We start from the raw sequence: 22593 nt of genomic DNA, 5'->3' as shown, positions 1-22593 counted from the left end.
AGAATTATACCACAAATTAACTACAATGTATAACATACAATAATTGTTATGGAATGAAGTTAAATTGTAGCAAAAAATGTCTTTATATTGTAGTTATTTATATTACCTGCTCAATCGCCTTTTCCAACTTCCTAAGCTTGCTAGTCACAGATTCAGTGTCCTCATGACAATCTGTATCTTTGGGTTCAAATGCTGGAAAAGCAGCAATTGGAACCTATGATGATTGAGCACCATGTGCATCTTCATACTGAATCTTGTCTGGCAGATTAAGCACTCCAATCTCTTCTCCAGATTCAGTGATGCTTGTGAACTGAATGATGGAAATAACAGTTAGTTCAAATAAATAAAAAAATGTAGATTAATTGTAGTTATTATGAAGGTAAATGTAGCATCATACAAAAGTGAAAAAATATACCTTAAGCCACTCAGGCTTGATCATCTTCTCTTCAATTGCAGTTAACCAAATATGGCCCTTTGTAGTTGACCATCTTAAAATGCGAGGTATAGATTCAGAACACCTCGTAGCAAGCTCTGTACTGACGGACGAGCAACACTCATATAGCCACACTTGCAAGGCTAATGAGCATCCCCGTATCAGATAAGAATGTACATTGGGATTAAGACGATGTCGGACAGATTCAATAACCTGCTTGAAGGTACCCCATGGGTATGACTCAAAATTACCAGACTATCAGAAAGAACATAAACTTGTCTATGAAAGACACATGGTCTTTATCAGAAGGACAAACAAAAAATTCCAACAGATAAAGAATGCACAACCTCACTGCATCCTCATCGTTTGCCCAAGCTTTATTTGTGACTACCTTTTTCAAATGCCACTTTTCAACCCTTTGTTTGTTCGAAAAATAGGTAGTCATTAAATGGCTAATATAAGTGGAAATGTAACCATAGTCTGAAAACTTATTCACACAATTTAGACCAGTAATCAACCCAAATCTCTCAAGGAAAAATTCAATTTTTCACCCTTCAATAGTACTGAAAAATATGAGTCAGTAGACTTTGACAATTCATACTTCATCAGAAGATGAATTGTTTGATTTTGCATACTGATTGTGGGGAGACCAAATAAGTAACCAAAATAAGTTTTTTGGAAAAGCTTTAAAGCATTTGGAGAGAGTAAAGCTTTTATCTGGTTAGGTATGCTCGGATCACACAAACTGTGGAATCTAAGCACACCATAATTAATATTTTGTGGTGCAAAGTAATGGCCATTCTGCAGAAAATAAAAAATCATTGAACATTAGTAGTTAGCATAAAAAAGAAGCTGTAATCTACATATAACTACATGATAACTACAAAATATAACTAAAAGAAGAACAACCTACCCACACCTATAACTACAAAACAATACATGACATCTACACATGTAAACATTATCTCAAAACAATAAGGAAGAAAAGGGTAACCACAGCTCTATAACTACAAAAATATAACAGTTAGTTCAAGTAACTCACAAAATGTAGATTAATTGTAGTTAGTATGAAGGTAAATGTAGCATCATACAAAAGTAAAAAATATACCTTATCTACAATTTATCCAGCAGACTACAAAACAACTACAAAATGACTACATTTATGCACTGTCCAAAAATCACTAGTACAATTAACCTACAAAATTGAGACAAACAATCTACAAAATTTGGACAATTACACATTTTACCAAAAAACACTTGAACAACAGATTTTTACAACCAAAATCACACTAAAAAACTGTAAAGAAAAATAATTAGTGTTTACCTTTACCAAAATCTTTTTGTGAACCAATTTTGGTATTTTTTTGGAGGGTTTCTTCTTTTTCGGTTTTGATGAAGAAGGAGAGACCTTGGGCTTTTTCACAGATGGAATTTTAGGGGAATGTACAACAAAATCATCATCTACACACAACTCTTTGCCCTTTCGTTTGAGTTGTTTCTCGACTGGTTTATAACCTCCACCAACATCAACATCGTGCAAATGCTTGGTTCTCATCTCCGCACGAATTTGTCTAGGAGATGAAATACTAGTAGTAGGTTCACTTGCATGTCTCGATTTTGCATTTTTGGGTGGTGATTTTGGTGTTAAAACACCCAAATCAAAGGATGGGATATCAACTAATGTAGCTTTTGAAGCTTTTTTTTGGGACTGCCGATTTTTTTCATGATTTGGGACTTGAAAAAACAGATGCAACTTCAAAATAGGATTTTGTGAAATTAACTGGAAAAGAAAATCGTGGGTAACTGATGTTAAAGGTGGGTGAGAGGTACGGAAATGGGGGAATTAACTGAAGGTAAAACGTGGGGGGTGTGAGGGTGGGAGGAGAGAGAGGCGGGTAAACGAAAATGGGAGAATATACGCTCCTAAATTAACGCCTAATATAAATGAAGCATTAATTATACCCTTAATTTGAATTGTGGTATATAAATGGTAATTTGGTATGCTGAAATGTAATTAATACAATCCTTAAACATTGAGGGTAATAAAATTTCATATATATGATATGTGATGGTAAAAATTCCTTTAAATTGTAGCATTAAAAAAAACCGAATATTACATATCTAATGGTATGGGGCATTAGAACATCTAATTAATGCGACAACAGCAAATCACTTTAAAGATGCTCAACTGTTTCCTCCACTTCACGGATATTCACTCAGAATATATTCCCTCGTCATTACACAAAATCATGAACCACTGAAAAACCGTTTCTCCACCGCCTGAACACAGCCAGAAAAACCACCACATTCTCAGCCGCCGTTAGAAGCAGCAATCACCAGTCACTTCCCCTGTTTTCATTACACCTCTTCTTCTCCACCAGTTAATTTCCACCTCCAAAAAAACCCTCACTCCACTCACCTGACAACCCTATTCTCCGGTAATTTTCATCTCCAGCGGCTCTCGTTGACATTTCCACAAACACCTACATTACATCCATTTTACAGCATCAGGACAATACACTAGGCCCTTCCCACGGAGAATCACTTTCCTTCGTTGTTCTTCTTAGAGAAAATTCAAGCAATCACCACTTCACAGGTAGAAAATCTTTCACAGCAACGTACGCCCTTTTCACTATTGGCCATCCTTCAATCTCTCAATCAGATTCTCTTCTCCAATTTTGATATCCCAATACAGTCCATACGCCTAAATATCGACTGACGTACTCACAAACATCGCCTAGACAATATCTTGCATTAGTTACTCCATTTCATCAACAAAAAAGGGGTTGGTCACTCATTACCGGCGGGATTTCCGGTCAGGCTCGCGGTCATAGTTCGAATTCCTGTCAAGTTCCGGTACAACGCCAGATTTCAAGAGTTTAAAAGGTGCTTCCATTTTTAAGGTACATTTCTTTTCCTTTTTTTTTTTTTAGTTTACTAATATATCTCGTTTTCTTCCGTTTTCTTTTACATAATTTCCTCTATTCCATTATAAGATGTTTCTTTGTTTGAATTCATTATTTGATCTACGTGTGATGTTAAGCTATTTTTCACTGGATTAGTTTGAGATTTCGGGGAAAGTTTAAAGCGAGGCTTGAACGAGTTTAGTGTGTTTTTTTGAATTTAGTTGAGCAAAATAGAAGTATAATGGAAGTTTCTTAAGAAATTAGGTTTAGGGTCGAGATCCAAACGGGGTTTGGGATCAAAGATATTAATATTAACTACAACTAATTTTATTACTCCCCGTTTCATATTAAATGAGTTAGTTTGACTCGACACGGAGTTTAAGAAAAAAGAAGAGACTTTAGGAACTTGTGGTCTTAAAAAGTTTGTGGGATCATGACATTTGTGTGGCTATAAAAATTTCTCATTAAGGGTAAATGGGTAAAATGAAAGTGTTTAAAGTTGAATTATTTCCAAATTTAGAAATGTGTCATTTACTTTGGAACAGACTAAAAAGGAAAGTATTTCATTTAATATGAAACGGAGGGAGTATTACATTTGATACAACACGTGATACATCAAAAGAAGTCGATGGACATAGATGAAATCGAAATGAAATACAAAGTTACTGACAAATTGGATCAATTGAGATAAGTATCAGAATTTTTTTAAAAAGATTGATGATGGTTATGCAAAGTTAAAAGAGAAAGGACGAAAATAAATAGACTCCTAAGAAAATAGTGCTGAAACTAAATCTAAATTGTGATAAAATATATTATAAAAATAAAAAAAAGTTATAACCAAAACCAAAGGTGGATTTTCTTTTATGTCTCTTGTGCCTAGATACCCTTTTCGTTTCTTTGACGGGATTTATCTAATAGACTTAACTTTTTTATATGATTTATATAAAAAGCTTTCAAGCAATATTCATCGATAGGCCAAAGAACTTGATGAGTAGACCAATAAATTTAATCTCTATATGCAATTTATTATAAGAATATATCATACAAGAATTTGATTATACAAAGAAAAAGTGCAGATATAAAGTTGAATTTCTTTCATATTAACGTTTTAAGTTTTTTAATAACGAATAGTTTCTATTTTAATTTAGGGATAATACATAATTTCCCTCTTGTACTTGTCTTGTTTTTTCATTGGCACACTTAAACTTCGCAGGGGTCCTATGACCCCCCTATATTTGTTTGAAGTGGTATAAGTACCGGAGATGGTATTTATACCACTTCAAATAAATATAGTGGGGGTCATAGACCCTTGCAAAGTTTAAGTGTGCAACTGAAAACGAGACAAGTACAAGGGGGAATTATGTATTATCCCTTTAATCTATGCATTACTTAGTTACATATGTTATTTATGTTTTTTTAAATTGAAGAGATTGTTTATTTTCAACAGATAAGGACATACAATTGTAATAAGATAAAAGTATACAATTTAAATATTTATGTTGAGTTAATGGTTATAATAATTGTAAATATTGAGATAATTTATATCTAATTATAGTGTTTTTAGAATGTGTATTTGTTTTTTAATACATAAATTCTGTAGAATGCCAAAACTAAATCTATATAGCTTGAGTTTTATACCCTTTTGTTGATATGAAGCCCTTCAATGTTTTAACTAAACGACGAAAATTTCATTTACTAAAAAAGAATTCCTAAATCTAAAAACAGTATAACAAGAATTAATTAAATAACTATTTCTAAATATTTGAGAAATAACTAAACGACTATTTTGTCCAGTATGAATTGAATTTTTTAAGGGTAAAAAAGACGATTGACATTTCGCTAAAGGCTTTTAATATAGTATAGATATATGATAATGTGAGTTATTTTAAGTAGGATTTGATTCAAAAAAAGAAGTTAGAAGGTTGTGTTGTTTTATTTTAGCCAATTATAGTATTTACCGCACATTTTGCTCTATTTTATTTGACATCATTATTTTAAGAGTACCAATAATATCCTTCAATGCGATTTTCTTTTTAATTTTTAAGTTCATTTTGGTTTAGATTTGCTTCTTTTCTTTATGGTCGGCATATTCCATTAAAAAGTTAAATTTAAGAGTTCTTAAATTAAATTTGAAATTACAAATCATAATATGCAGGCTCATTTTTTTTTTGATTTGCACCGGATGTCCGAGTCTCTTCGAGCCCCGACTAATCCGGGGGTGCACAGGCCCTCGGCAAGGAGTTTCCCGCAAGTGCACCACGGTTAATCATAATATGCAGGCTCATTATCTCTGTAATTAGTGTTATCTTTAAATGATGCACATATATTATTAAATTTAACACTAATTTATTAACCAAAGTAAGTGTTTAACCAATTTTGTAAGCCGACTTGCTAATTGATAAGTAGGTAACAACTTATGTACATTTTTTTGTAATTTGACATTTAAAAGCACTCTTTGGAAATATTGGCGTAACACAAATAACAAAAAAAAGCACTTTTCAAATGATTTAACTAAATACAAACTACTACTCTTCCAAAGCACCTTTTTAAAGCACTTTTGATAAAAAGTGCTTTTCGAAATAAGTTGATTTTTTGCAACTTGGCCTAATTGGCTATGTGAAATTTTGGGGGTAAAAGAAGGGTGTGACAATCCACTCTTTTTTTGTTTGGTTAAGTCCGGTATTAAAGTTTTTTAAGAATTTATACTATTTGGTTTGATTTTGTGTTTAAAAAAAGAGCCTAACTGGCCAAATTTACCTATTTAGTATTTTGTAGATAATTATTTATGTTGCTTCCAAAATGTTATATTGTTTTTTGCTCTGAATTTTGGCCTTGGGCTTCTCTTTACAAATTTGTCTTTTCTCTGAGTATTCTTGTGACATATGTTTAAAATATTTTGATTTGATTTTTGAAATATAAATATGTAGCATGCAGACTCGATATACCGTAGATTTTCAGGAGATCCGGCGACTAGGTAAAATGCTCTTCCTTCCTTTTAAGAACTACATATCTCTTCCCTTTTAAATATTTTGTGAACATGGTGTGGTCTACTTGTCCTTGGATACCCTTGGACTCTTGTTTCTTTACAAACCTAGTAAAATTTGTTGAACCAAGCTCTTTGTGACTGTTTTAGGCCATATAGAGACTTTCTTAATCCATAAACCTTAAAGCCAACTTTACTTCAAAGCCTGGAGGTGGATCTATATAAACGTCTTCATCTAGTTGTCAGGTGACTTGTGTAGATTGACTGCAAAATGGTAAGAGCAGTGTCATTAACAGCCAAAGCTATGTGAAACAAGAGGTTGTCGCTTCATGGATGAAGCCATGTGCTTTAGTGGAAGTGTGCGCTTAAACAGTAATGCATTAAATGATCTCAATGAGAATTAGTTGGCTCTTTGAATCTCAACTTTGGAAAGTTGGACCAATGTCGGCATTATTGCATACTGGATGTTGAGATTAGTTATTTTAATTATAATTCGGTTGTTGTAGTGCGAAATTCATATATGTTTGATATTTCTTGAATCTTTCGTAAATTGTGCGCCTTCACTTCTCGCTTTTTGGTTCAAGCCCTCCGGGCTTGGGCGCTTTTTTGCTCTTTTCGTTTTTGAGAACACCGGATAAAACTTGAGTACCATATTCAGTTTTGCCACTAGTGCAAATGTCTCTAGATAGTCAATTGATGCGTCTGGTTATACCCTTTAGCGGCTAGGGGCGCCTTGTATCTCTCTAGAAACTATGCAGTTTTGTGAACACAATTTGCAGCTTCTCCTTTGGCAACTCTATGACCTCCCAAATCCTCTTTTATATTATTATTATTTTTGATAAGGTGATAATTTCATTAAAAAAGGGTGAAACATGCCCACATACAAGATGTATACCAAAAAGTAAAAAACCTTTTATTATTATTATTATTATTATTATTATTTTTTCAAGCGTTCTCATTTCCTCAAGAACAACCTCCTTCCATTCGGGAACCTTTAAAGCATCCCGCACACTCGTTGCTATCTCCATACTAGATAGCTGTGAGGTAAATGCAGAAGATATTGATAACAGATTTTTATAACACAAAATTAGACATAGGGTATTTGGCACAACTCCTGGTACCTTTTTGTAATGCAACGGGACAAGCTCAGATGTTTAGGCTCAGAGTGAATAGACTGGAAGTTAGGAAGATCTATGTGAGTGAATAATATATGGAGATCACCTGAAGGCTCAGTACAAGTATGAAAAATCTGGGGTGTTTCTCCTTGAGTAGACATTCAGTTCTTTTGTACTTGTTTGATCACCACTTTTACCTCTACAAATGTCATGGGTTGGCTTTCTAGGCTTAGAAATCCAAATTTTTACTAGTTAAATCACTTGATTCTGTATCACCTGACTCTATTTCTATCAAGGTATTTGGTTCATTTGTTATCAGTGGTAGAGAATCTAATTATTATCAAAGGAGTTTGAATTTTCTCCCATCTTTTCCCCCAGAAAGGAGAGCCAAAAATCATTGACTCTAAGAAAGCGAGATCCATTTTAACAAATATTTTCTTAGAGCTCGGGTTATAACACTTGTACCCTCTTTGAGTTGGGGGCATAACCTACTAAACACACATTTCTTAGCTCAAGGATCTAATTTCTCACGATTATTTACATGAGTGAAAACACTACATCCAGATACTCTTAAAGCTAAATTGGTTGTCAATTTACAGATTAGGAAGGTATCTTGAATAACACTTAAGAGGTGTCCTAAAACCCAGAGTGAGAGAATCTTGGTAGGTATCTTATTTGTTAAAGATGTGATAGTCATGAGTGCCTCTCTCCCGAGATACTTAGGAACATTATTAGTGAATGGTGTAATACCCCTGTAACTGCTAAGAGATGTTTACTTTTCCTTGTAGCTACCCATTTTTTGGTTGGTATCAGGACATGAACTTTGATGCATCATTTCTTTTTCCGAGAAGAAATCGCCTAAGGTTTTCATTAAAGTACCCTTTACTATTATCACTCATAACACTCTAGTTCTTTCCTGAAGTTGTGTCTCAACCAGTCTAACATATCCGAAAAATCTCCATCATTGCTGATTTATATTGTTTGATATACCTAGCAGTTACGATCACCAATGAAACTTTTAAACCACTTTTTATGTAACATTTTTGACCGCCCAATAGTTTGATTCTATATTCCTAGAAGAGAAAAAATGATGATGTTTAGCTAATTATTGAACTTCACATTTAGAAGATGGATTTTTATTCTGAAATGACTCAGGTAACAAGTGTTTTAAATAATAACAACTTGGATTGACCTAATATTATATTTAGTTTTCAAATTGTCATTTCGTCTCAAGATGAATAGGAAGATTTGTAGAATGCCCCAAACTCCTCTTCTAAAAAAGAGAGGATAACTCTTTGTGTTTTATACATGGCAGTAGTCTTTCCAGTGATCTCTTTTTGTTATTTGATTTGTAGGGAAAGGTGGATTCGGACGAGTTTATGAATGCAAGCATAAGCTAGACGAGTCAACATATGCTGTGAAAAAGATACCTTTTCCTGATCAAGAACATGCAGAATATCTAAGGTAATATTATTTATTTAGCATAAGATAACTTTATTTTGTATGGTTTTATACTGAAAATATTTGTTTCTTCTCAGAGAGGTGAAAATTTTGGCAGCTCTTCAGCATCCAAGTGTCATCCGCTATTATCAGGTATATTTTTTTTGCTCTCTGTATGTAAATATTTGTCACGACCCAAAGCATACACTTTGTAAGCTTATATTATTTACACCATAGTTGTTGTGTACTTGGTGCCAAGTTGATATAAAATTCAATCTCTTTCCCAGTAACTATCTTTAAACTAGGTACATTGGTCCTCGTGTCGCTGAAAGTGGCCAAGGATACATATCATCCTTCACTCATTAGTTTCTTAGCGTTCCGGAAAGAGATATTTTGGTTGAAGGCATAATGGAGTCACCTTTCAACTCAAAGCTAGGGTCGCTCAATATCTCAAATCTCACTGTCATCAAATGGCAGTTGAAGATAGCATGGCACGAGGCTAACCAATCCACTCCCATGATAACATCACAGTCAACTATACTAAATACTATTAAGTCGACCAAAGTGCCCCTTCCCTCAGTCCTGGCTACACATGAACGATAACCATGATACATTGTCAAGGATTCTCCTACTCATGTGGCAACTAGGAATATGATCGGTCAACAGTTCTGAATTTTTCTTAATTCTTCGTTGTAAAATATGATGACATTAAGAATGAATAGAACTAGGGTTAAACAGAGCTTAAGCATCATGAGAACACAAGTAGCTAAGACCCTAAAGCTTTGGCCTTCTTACGTCAAGTGGTGCCAAGAACTTTGCCTCCTTGTGCGTCATTCTCTTCAACAAATCTACAATCTAAACATAAGATTTATCCTCCCCGTGGGTGAGGGAGCTAACACTTTGATACGGATATTTGTTTGTCCCTTTTGCGAGCCACTTCACCTTGTCAAATACAGTCAGGTTGGAGTTGTTCATAGCAACAGATAAACTGTGTCTCGTTGGCTATCCAGAATAAATCTAGCCATAAAAGCATCCTCAAACTTCTCCCAACTAAACAATGGTGGTCCTCTCCGTCTCCGAAGACTCCCACTAGCTACCAACCGTGTCTTCGGTCTGTAGGCGGTTAACTCAACAGCTTTGTCACTTGTACACCCAAGCATCCTCAGTATCCTTTTAACCTTATCTAAGAACAATTGCGGATCCTCTGTATATATGCTCCAGTAAACTCGAGTTATTTCAGCTTCAGGAATTTTTGTAAGGTACCCAGAACACCTATAGCATGTCTAGTATACTCAACTAGCTACATAGCTGGGGGAGTCTTTCCTTTGTTGGCTATCTTCTTGATGACGTGTCCTGGATGTGATTTTTTTATTTTATGAACGACATGGTGGGGGTTGTTGAGAGAACTGAATTAGTCCAGTCTGACTTGTCTGGGCTGGGCTCTTAGCGCACTAAAACAATAGATTACGGGCTTTCTTAGTCCTTGGCTCCTTATACTTTTGGCAACAACGGGAACTCCACCAAACGACCCTAAAGCTTTGGCCTTCTTACGTCATGTGGTGCCAAGAACTTTGCCTCGTGCTTCATTCTCTTCAACAAATCTACTATCTAAATATAAGATTTATCCTCCCCTTGGTGAGGGGAGATAACACTTTGATACGAATATTTGTTTGTCCCTTTTGCGAGCCACTTCACCTTGTCAAATACAGTCAGGTTGGAGTTGTTCATAGCAACTGATAAAACTCCAGTTTAGCAATTCAAAGCTCCTTCGCAATGCATCTCGTTGGCTATCCAGAAGAAATCTAGCCATGAAAGCATCCTCAAACTGCTCCCAAGTCAACAGTGGTGATCCTCTCCGTCTCTGAAAACACCCACTAACTACCAACTGTGTCTTCGGTCTGTATGCGGCTAACTCAACAGCTCTGTCACCTGTACACACATGCATCCTCAGTATCTTTTTAACCTTATCTAAGAACAATTGCGGATCCTCAGTATAGATGCTCCAGTAAACTCGAATTATTTCAGCTTTAGGAATTTTTGTAATGTACCAGAACACCTATAACATGTCTACTATACTCAACTAGCTGCATAGCAGGGGGAGTCTTTCCTTTGTTGCTATCTTCTTGATGACATATCTTATCATTCTTTTCCTTCATCTCAAAAGGGCTCTAACGAGGTTCGGTGAGGAGTTACCAACCCGTTTGGGAGCTCTTCCTTGCGCTCGTTCTCTGGTAGCCACTCGAACGTCGAGCCTTTTCTACGCCTCAGTCCCTTTTTCTCTACTTTGCGCCTTTCTCTCGGCATAGCCCTGACGACCACTCGACTTCGTGCCATCGAACTTGTTGGCATCTTGAGTCTTGGGGTGTTCTTGTTGTGTCTTCTTGCTTTTTCCACGGTCTCCCCCATCTTTGACATTGCTACCCCTTGACTCTTTGCCTTTGCCTTTGTTGTACTTGTCATGCCTGAAATCCATTGAAAACTCGGCCTCCACTATGGCTAGATCTATATCTGCAGCTTGTCGGCGTTGCAACACGTGCTTAGCCCAATTTTGCAACCCGTTTATGAAGTGAAACACAAGTCTTCACTGGTGAGATTGGGAATTTGAAGCATTAAGGTGGTGAACTCCTTGACATAGTCTCGTATACTCTCTATTTGCTTCAACTCCCAAAGCTTGCGTCGTGCTTTGTACAAGACATTATTTGGGAAGAATTGACGCTTGAACTCGGCCTTGGGCTAATCCTACGTGCTAATGGTGCATAGATTTTTCTCCACGTCGGCCATCTTTCTTCTCCATCACAGCATGGCAATCTCTGAAAGGTACAAGACAACAATTTTGATCTTGGCCTCATCGTCTCTCACTTTGCCATTCTTAAAGTAGTTTCCCTAGTGCCAAAGGAAGTTCTCCACTTCTTGAGCATCGCGTACACCTTTGAACACCGGTGTCTTGTGATCCTCGATTTTGGCCTCCCTCATCTCAACAACATTGTTGGCCACCTCGGTCACGCCAACATCAACCTCTTCAATGCCTATAGGCCTAGGGCGGTGCCTCCGGGCTTTTGTTGGAGGCATTTTCCTTTTTGTTCAGGCCCTTCATGCCAACGGCATTCCGAGTGATTGGCTTGGGTGTTAGCAATGTTGATTTCTCAGTCATTCGCCATTCCCGTAGTCACCACCTTTGCTTAGATACCACGCTGTCATGCAGTGTTGTCAAAGGCGAAAAGCTCTAAAAAGCGCTCTAGGTCAATTGTGGCTTTAAGCGCAAAGCACAATTCATGTGGGGGCTTTAGTTAAAAAAGGCGCAATGCAGAAAAAAATAAAAATATATACGTAATTCAAGAGAAAAGTAACAAATTCATTCATATTATTTTTCTTAATAACTAATACACTTATTTGTCGATTATATTTGTAGTCTAGCATTGCTCCATTCAAGATAGAACTCATGGGCAATAAGGGGCACGTCTTGGTGCCTTGTCTACATTGAAACGCAACTTAAGCGAGGCAAAGCGCCCTCCTTGAGCTTTTTTGAGCTTTAAGGCTTAAGCCCTCCTTAAATGAGCCTTTGACAGCACTGCTGTCATGTCCTTAGTCTTAAACTAAGCGCACGTGCGGCACTTGACAACTCGCTCATGATCTTGCACAACTTGCTCACGTTCTTGCTATGCCTGAAACAGGTATAGACTATTTTTAATAGATCCTCGGCTCATGCTACGCATAATCAAAGTTTTGAGAACGGAAATATAATAGTTAAAAATTCATGAAAAGAAGTAGTAACAACAAAAGGGTAGCAACAACTCAGAAGCAACATCAGGCAGTAGGAATAAGACCAAACAAAGAAAACACTAAAACTACTGGTATGTAAAGGGGGAGTACGCTCTACAACCTACTAACTTTCTATCATAATTCTCGACCTCCACAACCTCCTATCAAGGGTCATATCTTGGTATGCTAAAGATGTGCCATGTCCTGCCTAATCACCTCCCCCAGTTCTTCTTCGGTCGTCCTCTACCTCTCCTTAGATCCACCATATTCAACCTCTCACATCTCTTCACTAGAGCATCTGCACGTGTCCTCTTCACATGCCCGAGCCATCTCAGCCTCACTTCTAACATCTTCTCCCCACGGAGGTCACTCCTACCCTATCTGAAAGTATGCCCACACAACCATCTCAACATCCTCATTTCTGGTACCTTTATCTTCTGGACATGAGAATTTCTTGACTGGCTAACACTCCGCCCCATACAACATAGTTGGTCTAATCACTATTTTGTAAAACTTATCTTTGAGTCTCAGGGATACATTCTTATCATACAAGACACCAGATGCAAGACTCTATCTCATCTACCCCGGTCCAATACGATATGCGACATCCTCGTCAATCTCCTATTGTCTTAGAAAGCTGACCCAATGTACTTGAAACTCTCTTGCTTGGGGATGACTTGTGAATCGGGTCTTACTTCCATGTTTGCCTCATGGTTCACATCACTGAACCCACATTCCAAGTAGTCAATTTTTGTCCTGCTCAACTTGAAACTTTTAGACTCCAGGGTCTGTCTCCACACCTCCAGCCTAACATTAACTCCGCCTTCCATCTCGTCAATCAGTGTGCTACGTCATCTGCATATAACATGCACTATAACATCTTTCCTTGAATGTACCACGTCAATTCGTCCATCACCAAGGCGAATAAGGACGGGCTAAGAGCCGACCCCCTGGTGCAGCCCCATCACGACTTGAAAGTGTCTCGAGTCTCGTCCCACCATCCTTACCGGGTTTTAGCTCCATCATACATGTCCTTAATCACCCTGGTGTAAGCTACAAACACTTCTCTAGCCTCTAAACACCACAATAGAACCTCTCTAGGTACTTTGTCGTATGCTTTCCCTAGTTCGTTGAACACCATATGCAAGTCCCTTTTCCTCTCCCTATACTGCTCCACCAATCTCCTTATAAGATGAATTGCTTCTGTGCTCGATCGCTTGGCATGAATCTGAATTGGTTATTGAAAATAGGCAGAATGGCCTAGTAAACACTTGTACTTGTTCGTGTTTGTCACCTCGGTCCCCGTACTCAACGAAGTTTCATTCAAACACTTATAGTTATTCGAAGTCCGTATTTTAAAGTCCTATGACCATTGACCAAGTCTACGTGGCAACTTAATGGCTGAGCTCGACAAAATACGTGTATTTCACGCGTATAAGGATCGTGAATATAAGTATTTAAACCAAAAATGACTAAAATAAGAAAAAATAGATATAACAAATTAAATTAAAAAAAGAAGAAGAAAGAAACGTCATCAAACCCTCCTCCACGTTCTGCCTTCCTACCTTCACCTTCACCCTAGCCTCCACCTCATTTTCATCTCTCCCCCTTCTTCTCACCTTATCTCCCCTCCTCCATTTTAACCTAAACCCTACTACAACACAACCCTTCTCCACCACCTCTTTATCCACCAATGATATTCCTCACCACCATAGATATGAAATCACAGCCAGATTGGCCCTATAATTTTTGGGAACCTTTCCCGCACCACTATTCCCCAACTTTTGAAGACAAGCTTTTGCAAAGGACAAAAATAGACATATTGACTAAAGATCGCGGGTGAAACATTCTTCTCTTTCTTTTTATTTTTTTTGGTTTTATTTCTTGGGTGTTTGGTTTGAAAGAGAATTTTAGGATAAATTTTTTTCCCTAATCCATTCACTGTCTGGGTTTTGAAAGGGTGACATGAATTTGAATTGAAGAGGAAAGATAGTGGCGATTTTGGAGTAGTTGCGGCGATGGTGGCAGCAGAAATACCATGGCTGGTTGAATCGATTGTAGTAATGGAGAAAAATTAGAATAAAAAAAAGGCTAAGTAGGTTTAATTGTGTGCTTTCATATGGAAGAGGAAGGGTGGCAGTGTGTGGTAGTGGTGGTGGCGGGTGGAAGAGGCAAATATGGAGTGGTGGAGAGAGGAGAAAGGTTTGGGTTTTTTTTTGGAGAAGAAAGGAATGGGTTATGAGTTTGATTTTTTTATTAAAAAATATGTTTTTAAAAATAAATAACGACGTGTCATTAATTTATCTGAGGTGGATCCTTTATATCAGCGCGAATGAACAACACACGGTATCGGAGGTGTTTAAGACTAATGTTTTATACAAGTTCAAGTGTCTGGTTGAAACAATCTAGAGTAGGGGACCGGGATGTCAAAGCCGAATAAGTAGAGGTGCCTGTCAGGCTATTCTGTCTTGAAAATAAACACACTTCTCCTCACTCTTATTTCACCATCCTCTCCTAAACTTTCATAGTGTGACTTAGTAGCTTGATACCCTATAGTTGTTGTAATATTGGATGTCACCCTTGTTCTTGTACAACCGTATCATTGTACTCCACCTCCATTCCTCGGGCATCTTTGAAGTCCTAAAAATGACGTTGAACAATTCAGTGAGCTACTCCAAGTCTGCCTTACCGCTTTTTTCAAAAATTCAACCAGAATTTCGTCAGGTCCGGTCGCTCTCCCCTACTGATCTTACGCATAGCCCTCTCAACCTCCTCCACCTTAATATCCTTACAATACCCAAATCTCGGCGACTCTCGGGGTATTCAAAATCACCCAACATAATGTCCCTGTCCCTCGTTTCATTCAAGAATTTATGAAAGTATGCTTGCCATCTTCGTCTAATATATGCCTCTTCCACCAATACTTTATCTTCCTCGTCTTTGATGTACTTCACTTAATTCAGGCCGCGGGCCTTCCTCTCTCTCGCCATGTCTAGCCTGTATAGTTTCTTGTCCCCGCCTCTAACCCAAGTTCTTCATACAAGCGCCCAAACGTTGCCGTCTTCGCCGCTGTAACCGCTAATTTCGCCTCTTGCCTTCCTTATATCCCTCCCTATTTGTCTTCTTCTCCTCCTCGCCTTTGCTCCCCACTAACTTTAGATATACCTCCTTTTTTGCTTCCACTTTCCCTTGGACCTCTCTATTCTATCACCAGTCCTCTCTATGACCACCAACGTAGCCTTTCGAGACCAGTAACACCTCTCTAGCTGCTTCCCTGAGGCTTTTGCTGTCAAAGTCCACATACTACTCGCATCCCCAGTACTCCTCCCGGCCCTCATAGCTCTCAGCTTATCCTCCAACTCCTGAGCTTTGTCTTTAGTCCAGGCTCCCAATTGATCTTAGGCTTACCACACACAAACCTTTTCTTCCTCTTCTTCTTCCTGTTCCTCTTAACCCCCAAGTCCATGACCAAAAGCCTATGTTGGGTCGAGAGCGTCTCACTCTGAATAACCTTGCAATCCATGCACATACTTTCGTCACACTTCCTAAGAAGTAGGTAATCAATCTGGGTTTTGGCCACCATGCCCCAGAAGGTAACTAACTGCTCCTCCTTTCTATGGAAACTCGAGTTTGCTAGCACCAACTCAAAAACTTTCCCGAAATCCGACAACAAAGTACCTCCTTCATTTTTATCACCAAAACCGAAGTCGCTGTGAACATCGTCATATCCTTTGGAGGTCGTGCCGATGTGGTCGTTGAAATCTCCTCCTATAAACAACTTCTCGGTTTGGGGATACCACGCACAACCTCGTCCAAATCTTCCCAGAAGCGACTCTTGACCTCTTCGCCTATGCCCGCTTGAGACACGTATGCACTAATAACATTGAAAGTAAGCCCTCCAACAACTAATTTAATGGCCATGAGCCTATCCTTCACCCTCGTGATCTCTACCACTTGCTTCCGGAGTTCCCTATCAACCAAGATACCTATCCTGTTCGTACCCCTCACGCCTCCCGAGTAGAACAACTTAAACCTGTCTACATCTTGTATCTTAGTTCCCACCCATCTAGTCTCCAGGACACAAGTCATATTGATCTTCCTCTTAGGGAGAATCTTTACTAACTTTATAGATTTTCCCCTCAAAATTTTCATGTTCCAGGACCCAAACCTCACCTAGAAGCTTCCCTGCCCCCTTACCGCCCTTGCCTTCTGCCCCACCCGAGGACATGATATTACTTTAGCATCTAACTCTAAAGCCACTACACTTTAGGTAAAACTAAGCTAGACTAGCCCTTTAATCAAGCAAAAAGCCTAAAAAATGTAATACAGATTGAAACTTAAAGACACTAAGAGATGGTACGAAATACCAAGCAAATAATGTGCTAAATCTTGGGCAAACTAATTACTTAACAGGGAATGAAGACAAAAAAGTCGAATAGGTGAACAAGAGGTACCAACTCCCGAAAGCTAGAACCTGGAATGTTGTCAGGGACGACTACGCGTTGCTGCAGCACTCGACTAACCTTCCATAATTAGTGGAACAAAAAATAGGAAAATGTTATTCATTGCTAGTTTCGAAAATAAATATTTACAATGTATACGAAAATTAAATATGTTTTGCATTAATGATATCTGAATATGAAATCTGCAATGTATCTATATCTATATCTAGGGATAATCACATCTCAATATATTGAAACCATACTTATTGGGGATTCCATCCCGATAGTCTGACCCCAACCCAATTGTCTAGGTAGTCATGTACTTCATGTGTACATCACGTGAGTCGGACGCCATCCCGTCAGTTATGAATGCTAGCCAATCTGAATCTACCTACTGTATATAAGTAGCATAATCTGATACTGCCACAATTGTGTTTAACTTTCTTGTGATGGCACCCTATGGGGGCAATGGCTGATCCAGGATTTTATGTTCGTGGGTGCTAATTTTTCTTGATGTGTAATAACTACTTAATTTTTTGGTTGGTAGGTGCTTTCTTTTCCTTTTATATCAGATGCCTCAAATTTCTTATATAACTATATCTATGCTGTGTAAAGTTTAATGGGTGCTAAAGCACCTAAATTTAGTACGTAGCTCCGCCCCTGCACGGGGGGATGAATCGACTCATACCTTTTCAGCTTTCTACCAAACCATACTTTAATCTTAAGACATATATCCAAAACGTATATAATGCGTAAAGCTTAAAACATTTAAATAAGATATTCAATAGCTGTACTTGAGAAAATATAACCAAGTTTGGAACAGTATTCTGGTAATCTGAAGCAGACTTTCGCAAGTCACCATAGGAAAAAATATTATGCATCATATCATAAAATTGGTACCAAGCTACACATTTAAAATGTTTGCCTAAGCCGAAACTCATCAACACAAGCATGTACTTATCCTCACACATGCAAGGTTATAATACATATACTTAAAGACATTTTTAGAAATATGAAAAGGTTATAGAACATACATATTTCAATTGAAATCATGCTAGTTATGAAAAGCTAGCTAGATATGGATAGATTTCTACTGGCGTTAGGTTCTTAACATTAATATATCTTGGTACTTGTTTCTAATGAACCCTTCAGGAATCTATAAATAAAAAATAGTGTAATTTTTGTAATGTTTTCCTTAATTTTACGCCTCTTAAAGACGAGGGAATTTCAGATCACTGCTACACTACTTAATTATTATGTTTTTCCCTGTACATATATCATATGAACTAGGTAAAGAATAGATAGAGACTAATGATACAAGGATTATCTGTCACAAAGGAAAACTTTAAACTAAGGATAAGACAGATTTGGAAGAAAAAGCACTTACATATTGTTCTTGTAGCTTTGAAATGCTGGAAACAAGTTTGACAAGGCTGGTGTTTTGACATTACATTGCCCTTTAAATAGAACTTGCAAGTGGCGGTTGTGTTAGTTCCTTTCTAGAAGTTCTTTAGTGTTTAGTAACCTTATACTTGACTAATAAGTATTCTAATGTAAGTTGAGAAAGACAGTTAATTGGTTTCCAATTCTTGTAGGTAGTGTTAGTGATTAGAAGCACTAGCTACTAGGTGTTTGGTAACAGATACTACTTGCAAACCAGTGGTTGTTTTACAATTTTGTCCATTGTTTTAACTTGTCCATTATATAAAGAAACATGTTAGTATCTTTTATGCCACTATATTCCAAGTTTGGAAAGGAACACAAGAAACTTTTCCTTGTAAGAATACCAAAGTGACTTTGACATTACAATTTTGTCCATTGTTTTAACTTGTCCATTATATAAAGAAACATGTTAGTATCTTTTATGCCACTATATTCCAAGTTTGGAAAGGAACACGAGAAATTTTTCCTTGTAAGAATACCAAAGTGACTTTGACATTACTTAAATTCTCATTACGGAATTCAGTTTGCTACTTTAGTGATGTTTAAAGTATGCTCCGGGTAGGGGATTACAATACTTTTTTATTTTTGGTTCCATGTAAACTTTATTTGGAGTGCAACAATTTAATAGAACAAAATGAATTGACTATTTGAATTGTTCCCTTTCATTTCCAGTGTTGGATTGAACTTGGTGTTTCCGATGTGGGATCATCATCAGATGAAGATGAGATGATGAGCAAGGCAACACATACTTTGTTTGTTGCTATGGAACTGTGCACAAGGTTTGTAAAGTTTAATTAGTCCCAAATAATTATTATTACATAAAAGTTCTCACATATTTTTATTATTTGTATCTTTAGCACCCTTCATGCTAGACTGGAAGCAAAGATAGAGAAGGTGCCTGTGTTCCGCTATCTCAAAGAGCTGCTGGAGGGGTTGCAATTCATCCATGAAAAGGGAGTTATTCATGGAGATTTGTCTCGAGACAATATCTTCCTGGATGATCATGATCATATTAAAATAGGAGATTTTGGCTTGGGTAAGTTGTTTATTCCATTTCCTTTTGTTTGTTTATTTATTTATTTATTCCGTCAGTATTAATTAGGTTATAACTTTTATGCCCCAACAAGCAATAACCAATTAAGAAGGAAAACCATTAAAGAACTTCTTTAGCATCAGTGAAATTAGGAATAGCTAATACAAGAGCTTCAACCATAGCCTTCTTTAAAGCTCTGAATGGTTTCTCAACTTCTTCATCCCAATTGAAATCAACGGTGGCTCAATCAGATATGTGACCTAAAACAAAAACTTATAAGAGGCTCTAATTTTTTTTTAGTAATATTTAATATATTTTATTAGATGTTTATTCTTATAGTTTCCTAAAATACAAGAAAGTTAATTATATTTGGATAATCAATTTTGTTTCACTTGTCAATATGGTCAGTACGTGTAATTTTCATGAGTCATTGTTGATCTTAAGTTAGTTCGTATTGATTTTAATTTACAAACTTTTTTCAATTGAGGCAATTGTTAGAGAAAATATTAAATTTATTCTATAAGCAATAGAAACATTTAAAAAAATAGAATTAAGACTTACATATGCAAATTAGAGTATCATCTTCTATTTGTACAATTTCCTATCACTTTTAATTTCAAAAGTTGGTAGAACCATCAATTTCATATATCATTATGCTTCAAAAGATATTCAAGGTTAATAGCATATGTGGCCAAGCTTCTCCAAAGGCAAAAATGCTTTTTCTTCACAAAAAAAAAAAGTACTATCTTTTTTAAGAAGTTGAGGTGTTTGCCCAAGCTTTTAGGAGGAAAAAAGCTATAGGACAACACATTTTTCTAATCTAATCATTTAATAATCTAATTAGCTTATTTAAATAGATACTCAAAGAATTGAAAAAATTAAATGCATTAGACAAAATTAAGATAGGAAGTAGCTACAAATTTTGTCACCTACTATTTTCAATCGTAATTACATTTAATCATATTTTAAAATTTACTTATTATAAACTTTAAAAATATGGATTTAGTGTTTGATAAAAAATTGACAACATATGATTACAAAAGTTTTATTTTTCACTAATAATAAATATATAATTATTTGGGGCCTTAATTTTTGGGGGACCTTAAGCCGCTGCTTTAGTGGCTCTAGGGTCAGTCGCCCCTGATTGAGATCATCCAAAATCTGAGCCAATGCATTTGTACGTGATGTTTATGTATGTTGTACTTCAAATCTGAACTGTTAGTAATTGAAATGCAAGTCTAGTCCTAGCCATCCACGTCTACTACTCATTACTCCTAATCAGCTAGCTTAACCATTAATTGACCTTAACTAACTTTTTAACTATCCGTGTGTTTCAATTTAAATGACACTTCCCTATTGTCCGTTCCAAAAAGAATGACACATTTCTATATTTAGACACAATTTAACTTTAAATTTTTTATTTTACCCACTTTACTCTAATTAATGAGAAGTTTTTATAGCCATACAAATATTATAGCTCCACAAAGCTTTTGCCCCTTAAGCTTTTAGGACCACTTGTTTTAAGTGTTTTTTTTTGTCTTAAACTTTGTGCCAAATCAAAGTACATCTAAATTGAAACGAAGGGAGTACTTATTAAGCTGGATCATAACAATTACTTGCAGCGTTTTAACTTTCCTTTTTCTACAATAACTTGCAACTTTTTAACTTTTCTTTTTCTTTCATTTAGCTCGTAACACCGGAGATGACTCAATTCCTATTGGGGATGGATTGGGTAATATGATGTATCGAGCCCCTGAGTTGTCTATTGATCCTCGTTTAATTAGCACAAAATCCGACATGTTTTCTCTCGGATTAGTGCTTTTTGAGTTGTCATGTCCATTAGCAACTGGATATGAAAGAGCCAGGCAATTTGAGGAGTTGAAGAAATCTGGTGAAATTCCAGAAGAAACGGTAGATGAAACTTCCAGAGAAATAATTTGTCAGCTCTTGAAGAAGGATCCACAGCAGCGTCCTTCAGCAGCTCAGTTGCTTCATCGTTACTTCCCTTAGTTTTAGAACCTAAGGTATGGCTAACGACTTCCGTTACTATAACAATATACTTATGGCTGTATGCTTCCTCTATGTAATCTGTACTAACTTGTTCCATTTTCTACTTTCCCTACTTATTGCAGAAAAGGACATCCGTGCAGGTTCAAAGGGACTACTATATTAGCCTGTTAGATATTGTTGAACCTTCTCTCTGTATATATAACCATTGGGCTACTCTAATCTTCTAAAAGAAAAGTTTCAAGGCAAAGGAGAAAATGGCAAAAAAGATTACACTCTGTAGCAAATTTTTAGTTTCTTTAAATAATTTTTGTTCTTTTACATGGTCTGTAATAGTACATTTTTGTCATGTTATTTCTTCATTGCCCTTCTCACTAATGAATTAATGACTCTACCCGAGAATCATTACCATTGAGTTATAGTAGTTACTTCTTCCGTTCGCTTTTACTTGTTCACTATACTAAAATATTTTTTCAGTTTTACTTGTCCATTTTAACAAATCAAGAAAAAAATAATTCCTTTTCCCGTTCTACCTTATCATTAACTACTCATTTTCTAAGAGTTTTTGAAATGATATTATTATTTTGGGTAAAATTATAAATTAACTTCATTTCTTTAAAGAGGCATGCAAAATCAAAAGTGGACAATTAAAAGAATGTGTACTTTTCTTAAAAGATTCTTTCACTGATGGTGAAGTACAAGTAATGAAGGGACCCCAATTCCTTTGCTAACTTTTATTCAACGGAGGGTAGTTTTGGAGTGAAGACCTTTACTTCTGAATTATTATAACAAAGTCATTTCACACAAAGAAATTTTTTGTAAAAAAATGGGATAGAGGGATTAATAAAAAAGAATTGATTTAAGTTTTTACTACTATATGAATGTAGTTTTTCTATTCGGACGTGTATATCAAATTCACACGACTCAAAAAGGATTTTATAAAAGCTTATATTATACAAATTGGAGTAGATAGAGAAGTATACCTAAGCTGAAAATTAGTTTATTAGCAGAAATTAAGAATTAGAGAATTTC

General features: G+C 36.4%; 1 protein-coding gene across 4 annotated transcripts; it reads left to right on the top strand.

Moving 5' to 3' along the window:
• Window positions 1–2599: 2599 nt before the first annotated feature.
• On the top strand, window positions 2600–21920 carry LOC104234067 (uncharacterized). Of its 4 annotated transcripts, none has more exons than XM_070151000.1 (9): window positions 2600–3336; window positions 5495–5614; window positions 6267–6313; window positions 8793–8901; window positions 8976–9030; window positions 19194–19300; window positions 19379–19557; window positions 21242–21578; window positions 21687–21920. In XM_070151000.1, exons 3-8 carry the CDS (start codon window positions 6268–6270, stop codon window positions 21562–21564), a joined length of 819 nt encoding a protein of 272 aa, XP_070007101.1. In that variant the 5' UTR covers window positions 2600–3336; window positions 5495–5614; window position 6267; the 3' UTR covers window positions 21565–21578; window positions 21687–21920. The 4 variants fall into 4 exon arrangements, with proteins under 4 accessions (XP_070007101.1, XP_009785867.1, XP_070007100.1 ...); XM_009787565.2 differs by having other exon boundaries at window positions 2601–3336; window positions 5495–5600; XM_070150999.1 differs by having other exon boundaries at window positions 2601–3336; window positions 5495–5631.
• Window positions 21921–22593: the final 673 nt, after the last annotated feature.

The sequence above is a fragment of the Nicotiana sylvestris genome, chromosome 7 (genome assembly GCF_000393655.2).
Source record: "Nicotiana sylvestris chromosome 7, ASM39365v2, whole genome shotgun sequence".
Lineage (NCBI taxonomy): Eukaryota > Viridiplantae > Streptophyta > Magnoliopsida > Solanales > Solanaceae > Nicotiana > Nicotiana sylvestris.
This window is presented reverse-complemented; position numbering and strand designations above follow the sequence as displayed.

Excerpts from the sequence above, each read along its gene's own strand:
- LOC104234067 (XM_070151000.1), top strand. The coding sequence starts at position 6,268 with ATGCAGACTCGATATACCGTAGATTTTCAGGAGATCCGGCGACTAG. Across the intron at positions 9,031-19,193 it reads GTGTCATCCGCTATTATCAG|TGTTGGATTGAACTTGGTGT; the intron begins GTATATTTTTTT and ends TTTCATTTCCAG. Across the intron at positions 19,558-21,241 it reads AATAGGAGATTTTGGCTTGG|CTCGTAACACCGGAGATGAC; the intron begins GTAAGTTGTTTA and ends TCTTTCATTTAG.